The sequence below is a fragment of the Brassica napus genome, chromosome A4, assembly GCF_020379485.1.
Source record: "Brassica napus cultivar Da-Ae chromosome A4, Da-Ae, whole genome shotgun sequence".
Lineage (NCBI taxonomy): Eukaryota > Viridiplantae > Streptophyta > Magnoliopsida > Brassicales > Brassicaceae > Brassica > Brassica napus.
This window is the reverse complement of record NC_063437.1, coordinates 399503-413019: the sequence shown is the minus strand read 5'-3', so window position 1 is coordinate 413019 and position 13517 is coordinate 399503. Positions and strand designations below refer to the sequence as shown.

Sequence of the window (13517 nt, the reverse complement as noted above, 5' to 3'; positions counted from 1 at the left end):
TAAAGGCAGCGATGGAAGCTGCGATTTCGCATGATGTAAAAGACTTGGTTTGTTTCTCTGATTCAAAAAGTCTCATCTCTCTTATCACAGGAAACAAGTCTGTGGTTGCACTGCAGGGAATTCTCCATGACCTCGGCGTGTTGAGTCTCTCCCTGTCCTCTATTTCTTTTAAATTTGTTAATCGTAACGGTAACCTGGTTGCTGATCGTTTGGCCAAGGAGGCCCTGTTTTTGCTTCAAAACACTCCATTTGGAGTTGTAAACTCTGTTTAAGTTAATGAAGAAGAAGTATGGTTTGATCAAAAAAAAAGTTTAATATAATCTTATTGATTTTAGGATTTGAGAGAAAACTCAAATTGTTTTGGATTATTCATTCCTAACATTGCTGAAAGCATCTTCGAGAGTTTGATCTCATCATTTAAGAAGTTTAAATTATTTGGACACTAGAACAAAACAGGTAGCTAAGAAATTGTGTGAGATTTTGTCTTCATGGCGGTATCCTAGTATTGATTGGTGCACTTTTTTTAGACTATTAATTATGTTCATGTGCATTTTTATGTGTGAAGTTAATTTAATTTTTATATGACGATAAGTAGTGTTGTTAAGAGATTCGAAATGGAATGTCTAATGAAGTGATTGTAAAATAGAAAAACCGAATTCAGAATTTTCGAGGACACTCAGAATTTTTTAAGGAAATATCAAATATGGTTTAGTCTCAGTAAAATGAGCTACCGTACATTGTCAGGATGACATTACACTTGTACATATTTACGTCTAATAGAACGAGCAAGAGGGACATATTAATATAAACATCACCGTGAATCCGTGATTCTTTTTCTCAGTGTACATAAAAGAAAACAATTAGGAAGAGACATGAGGTTATGGCTTTGTATGAAAGTAATTGCGGAAGTAAGAGCACTTCCAAGGGATTCTACCCATTAAAATTCTAAACTTTCATGTTTTAAGAAATTTTGGGTTGGGTTTTCCACAAATAATGGATTTCACTATTACATATGCATATATAATATATGCATACATATACATACACATATATGAAAGTTTAGAATTCCAATAGGTAGAATCCCACATTGGAAGTGCTCTAATACTTTGAGTTTTGGTCAAACACCACAATATAAAAGTTCCAAATTGCTACTCGCTTAGAATTTTTTTTTTTTTTTGGTAAAAGATACTCACTTAGAATTTACAATCCATTATAGCGTTAGGGTAATTAAATGTACATACATTATCTAGCTATATTTAGTATTATATTGTATTTAATCAATGAAGCTATAAGTTTGATGAATGTTGACATGCAGATCCCGAAAGCATAAGCAAATATATAGCTCAAACTATGGAGAAACAAATAATAACATCGCCAAATAAATATCTAACAAATAGTAGTTAACAAAAATAAAATATAATATTCCGTTAATATATCCTTTCCTCGAAATCCGTCCATACATGTATAGAACCTGTAACATACAATCATACATGACAGAACCATCTATATATGATTCCATTAGTGATCGTTTTAGGCATTACACGACATTAATTAATAATTACATCTCCATCCTTTAATCAGTAGTAATAAGCCGACAATGGTGGCGGTCGGGGCGAAGTGTCTTCCTCGTTCAGCTTCACCTTAATACCAAAAGTCTTAAAAATAGTATTTAAACCATTGAACACATCATACGAATCACTGCTTAGGTTCTTCCCAACTCCAATCCCAATCTCCATTTCCTTCAACAAACTCTTATCTTCAATATCATCCAAACAAGTCCAATGATACCCCATAATCGACATTAGCGTCTTCTTACACGTGAAATAGTTATGAGCCAACGTCTTTACATCTTTCCCCGCAGCTTTCCAAAACTCGGTGAAATCTTCCAATGCGTATTTCAAGTTTTTCTCGCAGCTGCTGATCGCTGCAGCTGCGGTTGCGTTTGATGTATGTTTTGGTTTGATTTCTGAGAGAAAAGCCACACTATTTTTCACGGAAGATTCAGCCGCAACCGCTAACGCTCGGATCAATTCAATGGGGTCGTTGGTAGGAACGTGTTTAAGGGTTTTGCAGCATAGACTTGTGTTTGTTTGGATTACAGTGCATATTCCCGCGACTGCTTTTGCGTGCGGTGTGAAAAGGTAGTTTGTGCGTTTGGTTGGTGTAGCGGCTGCCGTTGCGGTGGCAGCTACGAAGAGAAACAATAATATATGTATGACTGGAGTGTTCATGATTGTGTTTTTGTATGGACGGAGAAAAAAAAGGATCGGAAGGGAACGGATTGGGAGGAAGAAGAGAGCTTAGGTATAGAGATATTCATGTTGTGCATATTTATAGTCGTCTATATTTGGTAGATATTATTAGATTTTTTATTTATTTTCTAGGTACTTAACGTATCGTAACGAGGGATTTGCGGGTTAATTTCAGGCTAAACAGTTAACGTTTCGAACTAATATGTTTGCTATATTTTAGTTTTACGTTTAATGCAAGTATGGTTTTAACTTGTAAGTGAAGTAGTTTTTTTCTGGTTAAAAAACAAATAAGTGTTATGGGAATTATACCGTTTTGATATTTAATTTAAAGTTTTTTTCGGTAGTTAAAGCAGCTTACCGGAAGAAAGTATGGGAATAACATCCTGACATGTTCCAATAGTCACAAGTGATCAGTGATCATTTTCTTCATATACAGACTTCAAATTTCCCTCATTCAGCGCATTCATTTTATTAATATCAAGAATAACCTATATTAGATTATTTGCTTGGATATTTCTCGATGATTTGCTTGGTTTTAAAGGACTTTTCTTCAGTGGATATTTCACAATCCTCAACCATCAAAATATGATGCTAATCATGGAAATACAGATGTCAGGAGGCATGCCTCAAGTTGTGCATAAGGAGTAAAGATGTTACAGTGTACTCATAACACTTAATTAGTTTGAAATACCACAATCACGCAAGCAACGACTCACTTCTATATTTGTTTTTATTTTCAATAATTCCCACATGTTTTAGATTAATTTAGTGGTCAAAACATTAGGATCACTCTCTTAATTATATGAACACTATATATTATAAACTGTATAAATTAAATATCTTATTAAAGGTGACGGCCAAGAGTTAACACACAACACTAATGTTCTCCTCCCGCAGGTTCGGTCCGAACATTCAACAAAAGATTGAAAAGCATTCACGACAGTTCTCATGTTTGGTCTGAAGCTATCTTCGTATTGTACACACAATGCAGCAACAACTGCAAACTGCATTATCAACAAGAAAAACTATTAAACGTAAATACATTTTGAATCGAGGAATGCTTTTATTTTTCCTCTTTACTTTGTGTCTTAGAATCAATACGACAAGACTAGTTTTGATTTATACCTTAGCAACAGCTTCTGGAGGGTAATCTCCTCCGAGTCCTGAATCAACACACTGCATTACTTAACTACACACAGCTTTGGTGTAGCCTAAGGCAAAAGCATAGTTATAGAATATTTAGTTACATGTTTGTAATGCTAGATAGTTCAAATTTTATATCTTTGATAAAGAGATCAGTATATATTACCCGTGTGACTAAACTTTGCTTGCCTCGAGGCAATGTATGATCAACGGGCTTTCGACCTGTTAGAAGCTCGAGCAATACAACACCGAAGCTGTACACATCACTCTTTGCACTCAGTTGCCCAGTCATTGCATATCTGATCAAAGAGAGAAAAATAACATATGAGAGTGAGCGTGATGAGCAATAGAAGAAGAAGAAGATGACAACAAACTTACTCATCAGGGGCATGATAACTAAAGGTTCCAAGAATTCGACTCGAATGAAGGCGTGCTGCCATATCAGATTCGTTTGAAAGATCAAACTCAGCGATTTTAGCTACACCATCACCAAATATTAGAATATTGCTGGACTTGATGTCACGGTGAACGATATGTGGGTTCGCCTTTTCATGTAAGTACTCAAGCCCTCTTGCTGCACCAGCCACAATACTTACTCGTTGATGCCACGATCGACAAGAGTGGACCTGGCTTTGCTTCTTTCACACCTTTCATCCCTGAAGAAGCATACGATATTATATATATGGTATATAGTAAGGCCATCAGCATGTAACAAGATTTCTTAGAATATTAAATGATTTAAATCAATATAAAACAAAATTACAATTAAATTTTAAACATGAGAAACTCAAACCAATGATGTTATGATAAATTTCTCAAAGATTCTTGAGAGTACTGTTTATTTATTTTTTTGTTCCTCTCTTTTATTTTTGATATTTAATTCAGTAGAAACTCAGGTTCAATTTGATACTACCGGTGAAGACGACCTAAATCAACAAAATCATCCTCTCGACTGAAGTAAAGAGACACCAGTATTTTATTTCTCCATTGTACCATGAAGAATATCATGAAGAGATCAGTTTTGAGCAAACCCGAAGACAAGTATCCTTGAATTCCCATCAACACAGTAACCAAGCAGCTCAACAAAGTTATCATGTTTCAACCTAGAAACTATTGAAACACGCAGGTCCACTTTTCCAAAATTTTAAGAAGTACGTGACATGGTAACTATTTCATCAACAATAAACATAGATTAAATGTATATGTATATATGTACACCAAACCTGGGCAAGGAATTCACTATCAGGCTGTTGGTTAGAATCTAACTTTTTGACTGCTACTGGCTGATCATTCTTTAATACACCGTGATATACTCTTGCATATGACCCTTCACCAACGAGAAAACGTGGTCTGAAATCATTAGTTGCTCTACTTCTATTGGCTGCACCTTCACATCTTGAGCTGCCTGTTGGGCAGTGCGTTTTCCATCATTTCCTTCACATGCATCCATTCAGGAACACAGTTATGAAAGGAAGAAACACGTTTTTGTTTATTTTGAGAGAGAAACCCAAGTTATAACTCAAATACCTCCTGATTGTTTTTTCATATTCTGGCCTCCATAATCAGCATCTCCAACCAGATCATCTTTATGGAAACAACAGAAACAGTTCATTGTTCTTGATCAAGATCAGTATGACGTAATCATATTTTTTAAACAACAAATACTTATATTAAAATTAAATATTCAATAGACTAAAATCGGTTACAATCGGAGAGACACTCGTCGGTAAATTATCATTCTACTCCAATTAAACTAAATGGTAAATTTCTTTTTTGGAATCTTTGAAATTATTATTCTATATCATTTCATTCCAAAAATGTATAGTCTAGTGAAGGCAATTATCATCCAGTTTTTGAATGTAAAGGATGCAAATCTTTTCCTTGATCCAGTTCCTCAAAGCGCCGTTCAAGTCAGGGAACGAGTGGATGAGGTCAAATCTGCAACACTTCTGTACATTATCATTTACAGAGGTAACTTCAGCAAATCTAGCACAAAATCTTTTAAAGATTTCATCATATCTAAATAAATCACGCCAGCTACGTTTCACACCATCTATGAGTAAGAAGGGCAACATTGTCAATTTACTCTTCGCCACGTCATGTAGGATTTCTTAATTTTTAAGTAAATTAACTCTTATATAAACGCTCCGAATCGGTGCTAACCATGAACAGAGAAGACGAGGGGGTCTCAATAGTGGGTTACAATACAAAACCGCCATAGAGAACCAATAAGTCGCAACCTTTCAATAACTTATTTAAGAAAAAACAAATAACCCTTTTTATTTCCTCACGAACTCACTAACCGTCTCTCTGAAAACCTCTTTTCTCTTCAACAACATCAAAAAGAAATGGATTCAAGAAGAAACCGTGACAGGTTATCTACTTTACCGGAACACCTCTTGGTTCCGATTATCTCTAACCTGCCATTTGAGGAAGCCGTGAGGACAAGTGTCCTCTCTAAGCCGTGGAAAAATCTTTATCACGGAACAACCAACGTCTCTTTCAAAGAGTCCGAGTTCGTGAAACGCACCGTTTCAAGCAGTGAAGAATCCTCAAACGAGGCTAGGGCTGCGTTCGTTCGCTATGTGGTTAACTGGGCCTCAAGATTTTCCGGTGACGTCATCCAAAGTTTCGAACTCCGTCTCTCCAAACCATTTGGATTCGAAGCCGAGATCAAGCACTTGATCGAGTTCGCTGTCTCCAAACAAGTCAAGACTCTAGTTCTCGACTTATCCGAACTTTCTTGCGATGCAAGTAACCAAGCGAGACTAGCGGCTCCGTTCCAGTTGCCGGAGTGCGTTTACAATCAAACCACCATCGAGTCGTTGAAGCTATCCGCGTGCGGTTTCGACCCGTCGAGGCTCGCGAACCCGTGCGCATTCAAAAGCGTCTGTTTTGGTTATACCGAACTCGGAAGGATCATGACTTTGCTTTCAAAGTCGCCTCTTCTCGAGAGCCTAACCGTTCGAAACTGCTGGAACGTTAATCTCGAATCGATAACCGGAGATCAGAACCGGTTAAGGGAACTGGTTTTCGAGAATTGCGTTTTCGCTACGGAGTATACTCTCCTCGACTTGCCGAACATTAAAGTCTTCAAGTACATTGGCAGTTTCCATTACTTTCAGTTCTTGGCAGTGAATAGGAGAATGGAAGAAGCGTACTTAGCTTACGGAGCGGAGACGGGCGACGAGATTGGACAATTTTTCTGTGATGTACTTTACGATCTTTTGTCGGCTAGGAAGCTAACGGTGTGTCCTTTTCTCATTAAGGCGATTAAAGATAGTGACGATCCGGTTCGGTTGAAAGCACCGATGGAGACGAGACATTTGGTGATCAATACGGGTCTTGTACCGGACGAGTTCGTTGGGATTAGGCTCATGATCAATAGCTGTCCCGAGTTGGAGATTCTCACTCTCCAGATGTTTCCTTCTGTGCCTGTGGCAAGGTACACTCCTGGATTCAATCCGATGTCGTATTGGGCGTATCAAATTAGTCACAAGTGTTTGAAGAAGACGCTTAAGGTGGTTCAGGTAAGGAATTTCACTGGAAGCATGTACGAGTTGATTTTGTTGAGGTATTTGATTAGGTCGGCTCGTGTGTTGGAGAGGGTCGATCTTTATTTGCCGGTGGGAGCGTCTGAGAGTGAAAAGAGTTCGGTACGTGCGATAATAAGTACACTGGGGGACGAGGGCGTGGCGTCTTCGAAGGTTTTACGGATTCGTCAACTCACTGGTCGAATAAACTGTTGATTGTTGCATGTATTAGAATCGGAATGTTTGTTTAAAATGGGCATACTGTTGTTGTAGCAAAACATTTACAATACCTTGTTTCATCAAAATTTAAAAAGTGTTCTCTTTATTAATACAATGTCAGTTTCTTTGTTAATCTGTTGAACACTTTGGCTTGGCCTCTCACTCATGGCTCTTCCTCACGTTATCTTGTTTTGACTTATGTCCCTAATATACTAGACTATCTTTACAAGCAGTGCGTATTTTAGATAGTAACCATTTCAACAACTCCTAAGTCCTAACATCTACACCTTAGATAGACTTTCACCAACACAACACTCATTTTTTTTTAAAAAAAACAACACGCATTGTTCTTGGCTTTGTCTAACTAAACAAATGGTAGTTGCATCTTGACTCTATTTGTTGTGGATAAATCACAACTCGACTCTTCTTTGGTTAAACAAACAAATGATTAACCAAAAAGACTTATACCACTTTAACTATCTTCTTCTACGTGCGTCTTTGACTATCTTGTTCTTTTACTTGTGCGGCAAGCTCCCTTGTTCCACTTCCATCTTCTCTTAAGTAAAACAAAATGTGGAGTAGCAAACATGTCAAAAATAATATGAAGAATAAATAAAGAATATATATATAAGCTTTTTACCAAAAAAAAAAAAGAAAGAATAATTAGTACTGTCGTAAATTGATTAAGAAAAATGAAGATTTAGCGATGTAGCCATTGAACCATCACCAGTTTCTGTTGCTACTTGGTCCCAATTGAATGAGCATCAATTCCAGCTAATTTTGATTTGCCTTTTATCAAATTATCAAGACCGGTGGAATTCTTATCTTTCGATATCACAGCTTCATCTTTTTCATGAGAATACTGTTGTGAGAACTGTATCCTCCTCACTGTGTCAATTAAGTGACCCGCTAATGCTTATTTTGGATCGACATGCACAACTTTTCCTTTGTTTCTCTTGACCTTGAGTCCTTGAGACAAGCTCAGCTTGACCATTCTACGAATTATATATCTGGAAAATAACATTATTGACAAAGATATTATAATAGTTAAACTAATGCTTAACAGTTGGGGATGTAGCTCATATGGTAGAGCGCTCGCTTTGCATGCGAGAGGCACAGGGTTCGATTCCCTGCATTTCCAATTTTTACAATTTTTAATCCTAATTTACCATCCTCCGGCCTATAAATAGAATCAGTGAAAAGCCCAGAATCAAACCCAGTTAGTTTTATTTCTGTAAGGCTAGTTCCGTAAATAAAACAGTTCAAAAACCCTAAAGTGTCTTCTCTCCTACAAAACAAAACCCACTTTATCACTTGTTGTCTCTTCGTTTCATCTCTTTGTTCGCACAGCCGCAAAGATGCAGATCTTCGTGAAAACCCTAACGGGGAAGACGATCACCCTCGAGGTCGAATCCTCCGACACCATCGACAACGTCAAGGCCAAGATCCAAGACAAGGAAGGCATCCCTCCGGACCAGCAGCGGCTGATCTTCGCCGGGAAGCAGCTCGAGGACGGGAGGACCCTCGCCGACTACAACATCCAGAAGGAGTCGACGCTTCACCTCGTCCTCCGCCTCCGCGGTGGCGCGAAGAAGAGGAAGAAGAAGACGTACACCAAGCCCAAGAAGATCAAGCACAAGCACAAGAAGGTGAAGCTCGCGGTGCTCCAGTTCTACAAGGTCGATGGGTCTGGGAAGGTGCAGAGGCTGAGGAAAGAGTGTCCTAACGCCACCTGTGGGGCTGGGACGTTCATGGCGAGTCATTTCGATCGTCATTACTGTGGTAAGTGTGGGCTTACTTACGTTTACCAGAAGGAGGGTGCCGAGGCTTGATCTCTTTGTCTTATCTTTAAGGATTGGTTTTTGGTTTTGGTAATTTCGTAAGCTTATTGTAAGGGATTCGATGTTTGGACATGTTTTGTTCTGGATTGATTAAAGTTATTACATTATGTTACTTATGTTGGTCTTTTAATTAATCTCTGTCGTCGATTATGTTTGAATTTGATAATTGCAAAACAAATTAGAATCTAGATCATTATTTGTGAATTAGCTTGAATCTAAGATTTGTTGACTTCTTCCTCACGTATTCAATCGAATCTATATCGTATTGTAATAATAATCACTATTCACTCTCAGACTCGGTGGATTTTGTTCAGGTATAATGTTGAAAAGTTGTAAGGTTTTAACATTCGTTAATTGAATTATAACATGACTACTGATATAATGCGTAAGCAACAATCATGAAAATGTAGATTGTATTACTGAAAATGTAATAGTAACATGTTTTTATCAATATGTCTAACAAAGTAGAGGAAGAAAACAATTTAGATAGACCAGACTTGGAGGACTTGCAAGATATCAAAGTACTGTTGGGTACTGTTTCGCCTGTTGTTTCACCCTTCTCTTGTATTCATTCTTATCCTGCAACAAAACGTGCTTAGGTTACTTGCACTACTCACGATCCCAATCTTTAGAGCTCAAACCATGAACAAGTAATGTTCCAAGTGTTATAACTTGGCGATTAAAGATAATGAATGGTCAACAAGTATATATAAGAATTTTTATGAGAAAGCAACAAAAACCTGGACAAAGAGCTGGTATCCTTCAGTCTGAGCAGGGTCATTTGGGTTTGGTTCATCGAGCAAGTCTTGAATACCAACCAAGATTTGCTTCACAGTGATGGCTGGTCTCCATCCCTGAGGGGTTAAAGAATCTTGTAAAGCCTTTTTTTTTTTTTTTCAAAAACATTAGATCTTAAAGAAATAAAAAAAATTAGAGTGGTTACATAATCTTCATTGAGGATTGAGAGGCAAACAGTTCCAGAAGGATAGACATTAGGATGAAAGAAGCCTTGAGGGAACTTGCACTTTGGAGGTTTGCTTGGATAGTCCTCCGAGAAATTGAGTGTCAGTGGATAAAACCCACCTTCCCAGTCAGTCTTCAAAACAAGAATCCATATCAAATTAAATTTAATACATAAGACTTGGCATCTTGAGAGAATGCTATAATGTATTGTTTTCCAAATACAAGACTTGTGCATGATCTACTAATCTTAGTGATTCAAAAGGGGGAAAATAGAACATGCCTGCAAAATATATAGGCGGCAGGTAATACTTGATCACAGTTTTAGAGAGCAAAAAGTGGAAGAAAGCAAGAAATAGCACAAGAATGTGCAACACTGGCTACTAATAAGCAGGCAAACATTGAACACTATGAATAAAAAGGCAAATCTGTCACAACATTAAACCACAATAACAATATGATTTCACAGGTTAAGTAATCAGAACAACCTTGCCAGTAACAAATTATACATGATCCTTCAAATCCATATAGCAAGAGTATAGTTGATTACTCATTACTCAAAGCAAAACCTTAAAACAACCCAATTGAGTAAAACAGATAGCGAGAGAGACTGACCCCAGATTTGCCAGGGATGATGCACTGCCAAACCATTAGGTTATTTGTTCCATCTGATGAAGTCTCCGGCTTGGCAACAAAAGCCTAAACACATAGTAAGCAGATTCGATTCCAAGTAAGAGAAAATAGAATGAAGAAAAGGGCATAGAGAGGGAGAGGAAGAGGGAGAGTAATAACACATACATGAGGATGGTTCTTACGCCACGCTTTCCTTTCCTCTGTGAGTCGACCACGTGCGATTCCTCCGGACATCACTTCCGTCTGCTTTGCTTTGCTTCGCTTCTATCGCCCAAAATCGCCTAATCTAAAGAAGACTTAGGGTATGACTGGTTTTCCCGCTACCACCCGCAAACGCAGCTTTTGCGGTTGGTAGCGGTTGCTGGCGTTTTGCAACAATCGCTCAAACCGCTCTAAACCGCTCCAAATCGCTCCAAATCGCTCTGAACCTCATAAATTCAAAAGCTGGTTCCAGCTAGCGTTTGCGGTTGCGGGCGTTTGCGGGAGGATAAAAAAAATTTATTTTTTTTCCAAAACAATATAAATACAAAAATAAAAAAATTCAATAAAAAAATTAAACTGAAATTATAAAAATGCTAAAATATATCAATTAAATTTTAATTAATATTATAAAACTTTAAAATAAAAATATTTTCTATATTTTTAAAAAATTTAAACTATAACTTTCTAAATATAAATTTTATATTTATTATAATATTATTATTTTTGATATTTTTATAATTGTATAAAATGTAAATATTGTTAATTTATTATTTAACTGCTGCTGCATTTGGTAGTTAACCAGTCATAAGTATCCCGCAAACGCACAAATTTCTAACCGCATAACCAGTCGTACAAATCTCTTAAAACCGCTAGAAACCGCAACCACCCGCATCCGCAAACTCCTGCAACCGCAACCGCAACCGCTGCGGTTAAACCAGTCAGGCCCTTACTGTTAAAACACAAGGACCAAAACTAATCAATTTAAATACCCTAAATCGATTTTTATTTTATTTTATTTTATTTATCATATCTTAATACGGAAATTAATAGCTTAATTAATAAAATATGAGATCAAGCATTACATATACACAAAACAATCAAACGGCTTGTTGTACACAATCATCATATTATATATAGTAACTAGGGCCGGCCCGCCCTACGGGCGGGATAAAAATTAACAAATAATTTAAGTAGTTAGAGTAAATGTTTAATATAAATTTTTATTATTTAAAAATATATATTTTGTACATGTTATTGTATTTGAAGACTAAATAAATCATGTTATCTGAAAACCTAGTTATAATTTTTCAAAATAAATATTACTTGTTATTTTTCAAAATATGATTTTCTTTTTTTTTTTGTTAAAAAGTTTAAGATGATTTTTTTTTGTTAAATAATCTATGTTTTAATTATATATTAAGAATTGAATGTGGCATTACATCATTTCTTATGATTTTTTGGAGTTGGATGACTATATAAAAAACCGTGAGATCTTTTTTTTTCATTTTTTTTAGAAGAAACAAACTATTAAATTAAAATCACATATTTTTCCTTTAATTTTATATACTTAATTAGATTATCTCATGTTTTTACTAAATTTATTTTTTACAGTAGATTATTGTTAAAATTTGTTTGAGTTAAAATGTATAACTAATTATAAAATTATTTATGTAATATTAGTTATTTAATTAATATATTTGACCCAGATAAAAAAAATATACATGTATTTTAAAGTACACAATTTTATTATTGTAGATTTTCATAAAATTGAACTTGGTAACCACATAAAAAAAATTATTGGTAAAATTTAATTTTTATATATGCTGGTCGGAGTTTGAGAAAACATGTAAAATAATAACTTAAAAGAGAATTTTCAAAACATTTCCTTAAGCATGTCACAATATTCAAAATAGTATTTTATCAAAATCCTTTTATCATTCAATAGTAGTTTGAACTGTAAAGTTTTAAACAATCCATCTTAATCAAGAAAAAATCAAAACTTTAATATGTAAAAACATAACAATAATTTAAACAAAATGTATGATCTGAATTTTTAAGAAGTTCAAAATTTATTTACATGTTGATATATCTAAGTTATGGTAATACTTTTGGCTGTTTTCCCTAGATTCAACAGTTAACATTAAGTTTGTCTCTCTCTTATGTTTAGTTAGCAAATGTTGTTTTCTACAAATAGTCTTTGCACACATTGCTTCTGATGTCAAGAGAAACTGAGAAGCACACAAAATATACTCAAGAAATCAAAGCGGTAACATTACGCTAACCAACCAAGGTCAGCTTCAACTTAGTTCAGAGAATATGAATATTACACATTTATACAAAAATAGAGGCTTTGAGCTTCAGATTCTACTATTACACCTCTATCCACACTTCTTCGTATAAAAGATTACATCAAGTTTGAGCCAATGCTTAACAAACCAATTGCAGTTGAAGGAAAACAGTAAAAAATATACCTTTGACAAATTTTTTCAAGTTCTCGTGGATCATTAACAACAACTTGGACACCCAACTGCATTTTTGTCTTCTGAAGATTGAAGTCAAGAAATCTTGGCTGGAGACACTCTTAATGGCATCCCTTGGGCAGCGTGGCCAGTATTGAGAAACATGGAGTAATCAGCCAGAATTGCAAGAAATTATAAACGGATCCCACAATCTAGAAGGAAATTCTATCTATAGCAGACATATGTAGAAAAGAGTCTCCCAGACTACACGGAGAGTAAACATAGGAATTAATAACGCAACTTACAGCACTAATGCTTTGCGAACAAAGGGATGAGAAATGAAAGCATACCAAGTTGGCAAAGAAGTCGCTGTCACCAGAAATCAGTTTGGAGGACATGCTGGTTTTAGCACAGTTTATCAATGGAACTCTCCCAAGCTTTACGACCTATATAACGCAACAGAAGTAATTAACTGAAGCGGCAGAGACGACCACT

The 13517-nt window shown here is 35.9% G+C and overlaps 4 protein-coding genes, 1 non-coding gene and 1 pseudogene across 5 annotated transcripts; 3 read left to right on the top strand and 3 right to left on the bottom strand.

Annotated features, from left to right (window-relative positions):
* Nucleotides 1-1399: 1399 nt before the first annotated feature.
* LOC106449047 (probable pectinesterase/pectinesterase inhibitor) lies at nucleotides 1400-2389 on the bottom strand. The gene has a single exon (XM_013890855.3). The coding sequence runs from the start codon at nucleotides 2229-2231 to the stop codon at nucleotides 1578-1580; it is 654 nt and encodes a 217-aa protein (XP_013746309.1). The 5' UTR covers nucleotides 2232-2389; the 3' UTR covers nucleotides 1400-1577.
* A 201-nt stretch (nucleotides 2390-2590) lies between these two features.
* On the bottom strand, nucleotides 2591-5007 carry LOC106447740 (annotated as a pseudogene).
* A 736-nt stretch (nucleotides 5008-5743) lies between these two features.
* On the top strand, nucleotides 5744-7144 carry LOC106447739 (F-box protein At3g62230-like). Its single transcript, XM_013889713.3, has one exon. It carries the CDS (start codon nucleotides 5744-5746, stop codon nucleotides 7142-7144), a length of 1401 nt encoding a protein of 466 aa, XP_013745167.1.
* Nucleotides 7145-8215: 1071 nt separating this feature from the next.
* On the top strand, nucleotides 8216-8288 carry TRNAA-UGC. The gene has a single exon. It is a non-coding gene; the product is annotated as a tRNA-Ala (tRNA).
* Nucleotides 8289-8364: 76 nt separating this feature from the next.
* Nucleotides 8365-9104, top strand: LOC106447738 (ubiquitin-40S ribosomal protein S27a-3). The gene has a single exon (XM_022717828.2). The coding sequence runs from the start codon at nucleotides 8506-8508 to the stop codon at nucleotides 8977-8979; it is 474 nt and encodes a 157-aa protein (XP_022573549.2). The 5' UTR covers nucleotides 8365-8505; the 3' UTR covers nucleotides 8980-9104.
* A 280-nt stretch (nucleotides 9105-9384) lies between these two features.
* Nucleotides 9385-10985, bottom strand: LOC106444983 (SUMO-conjugating enzyme SCE1). The gene is made up of 5 exons (XM_013886444.3): nucleotides 10747-10985; nucleotides 10564-10647; nucleotides 9932-10084; nucleotides 9729-9842; nucleotides 9385-9567 (listed from the first exon to the last, which is right to left on the bottom strand). The coding sequence occupies exons 1-5, from the start codon at nucleotides 10813-10815 to the stop codon at nucleotides 9505-9507; spliced, it is 483 nt and encodes a 160-aa protein (XP_013741898.1). The 5' UTR covers nucleotides 10816-10985; the 3' UTR covers nucleotides 9385-9504.
* Between the last annotated feature and the right edge of the window lie 2532 nt (nucleotides 10986-13517).

What these genes read in the sequence shown, in the direction of transcription:
- LOC106447739 (XM_013889713.3), top strand. Translation starts at nt 5,744, where the DNA reads ATGGATTCAAGAAGAAACCGTGACAGGTTATCTACTTTACCGGAACAC.
- LOC106449047 (XM_013890855.3), bottom strand. Translation starts at nt 2,231, where the DNA reads ATGAACACTCCAGTCATACATATATTATTGTTTCTCTTCGTAGCTGCC.
- LOC106447738 (XM_022717828.2), top strand. Translation starts at nt 8,506, where the DNA reads ATGCAGATCTTCGTGAAAACCCTAACGGGGAAGACGATCACCCTCGAG.
- LOC106444983 (XM_013886444.3), bottom strand. Translation starts at nt 10,815, where the DNA reads ATGTCCGGAGGAATCGCACGTGGTCGACTCACAGAGGAAAGGAAAGCG. An exon ending in GGCGTAAGAACCATCCTCAT is followed by an intron (nt 10,648 to 10,746) that starts GTATGTGTTATT and finishes CTATGTGTTTAG; the next exon opens with GCTTTTGTTGCCAAGCCGGA. An exon ending in TCATCCCTGGCAAATCTGGG is followed by an intron (nt 10,085 to 10,563) that starts GTCAGTCTCTCT and finishes CTTGTTTTGAAG; the next exon opens with ACTGACTGGGAAGGTGGGTT.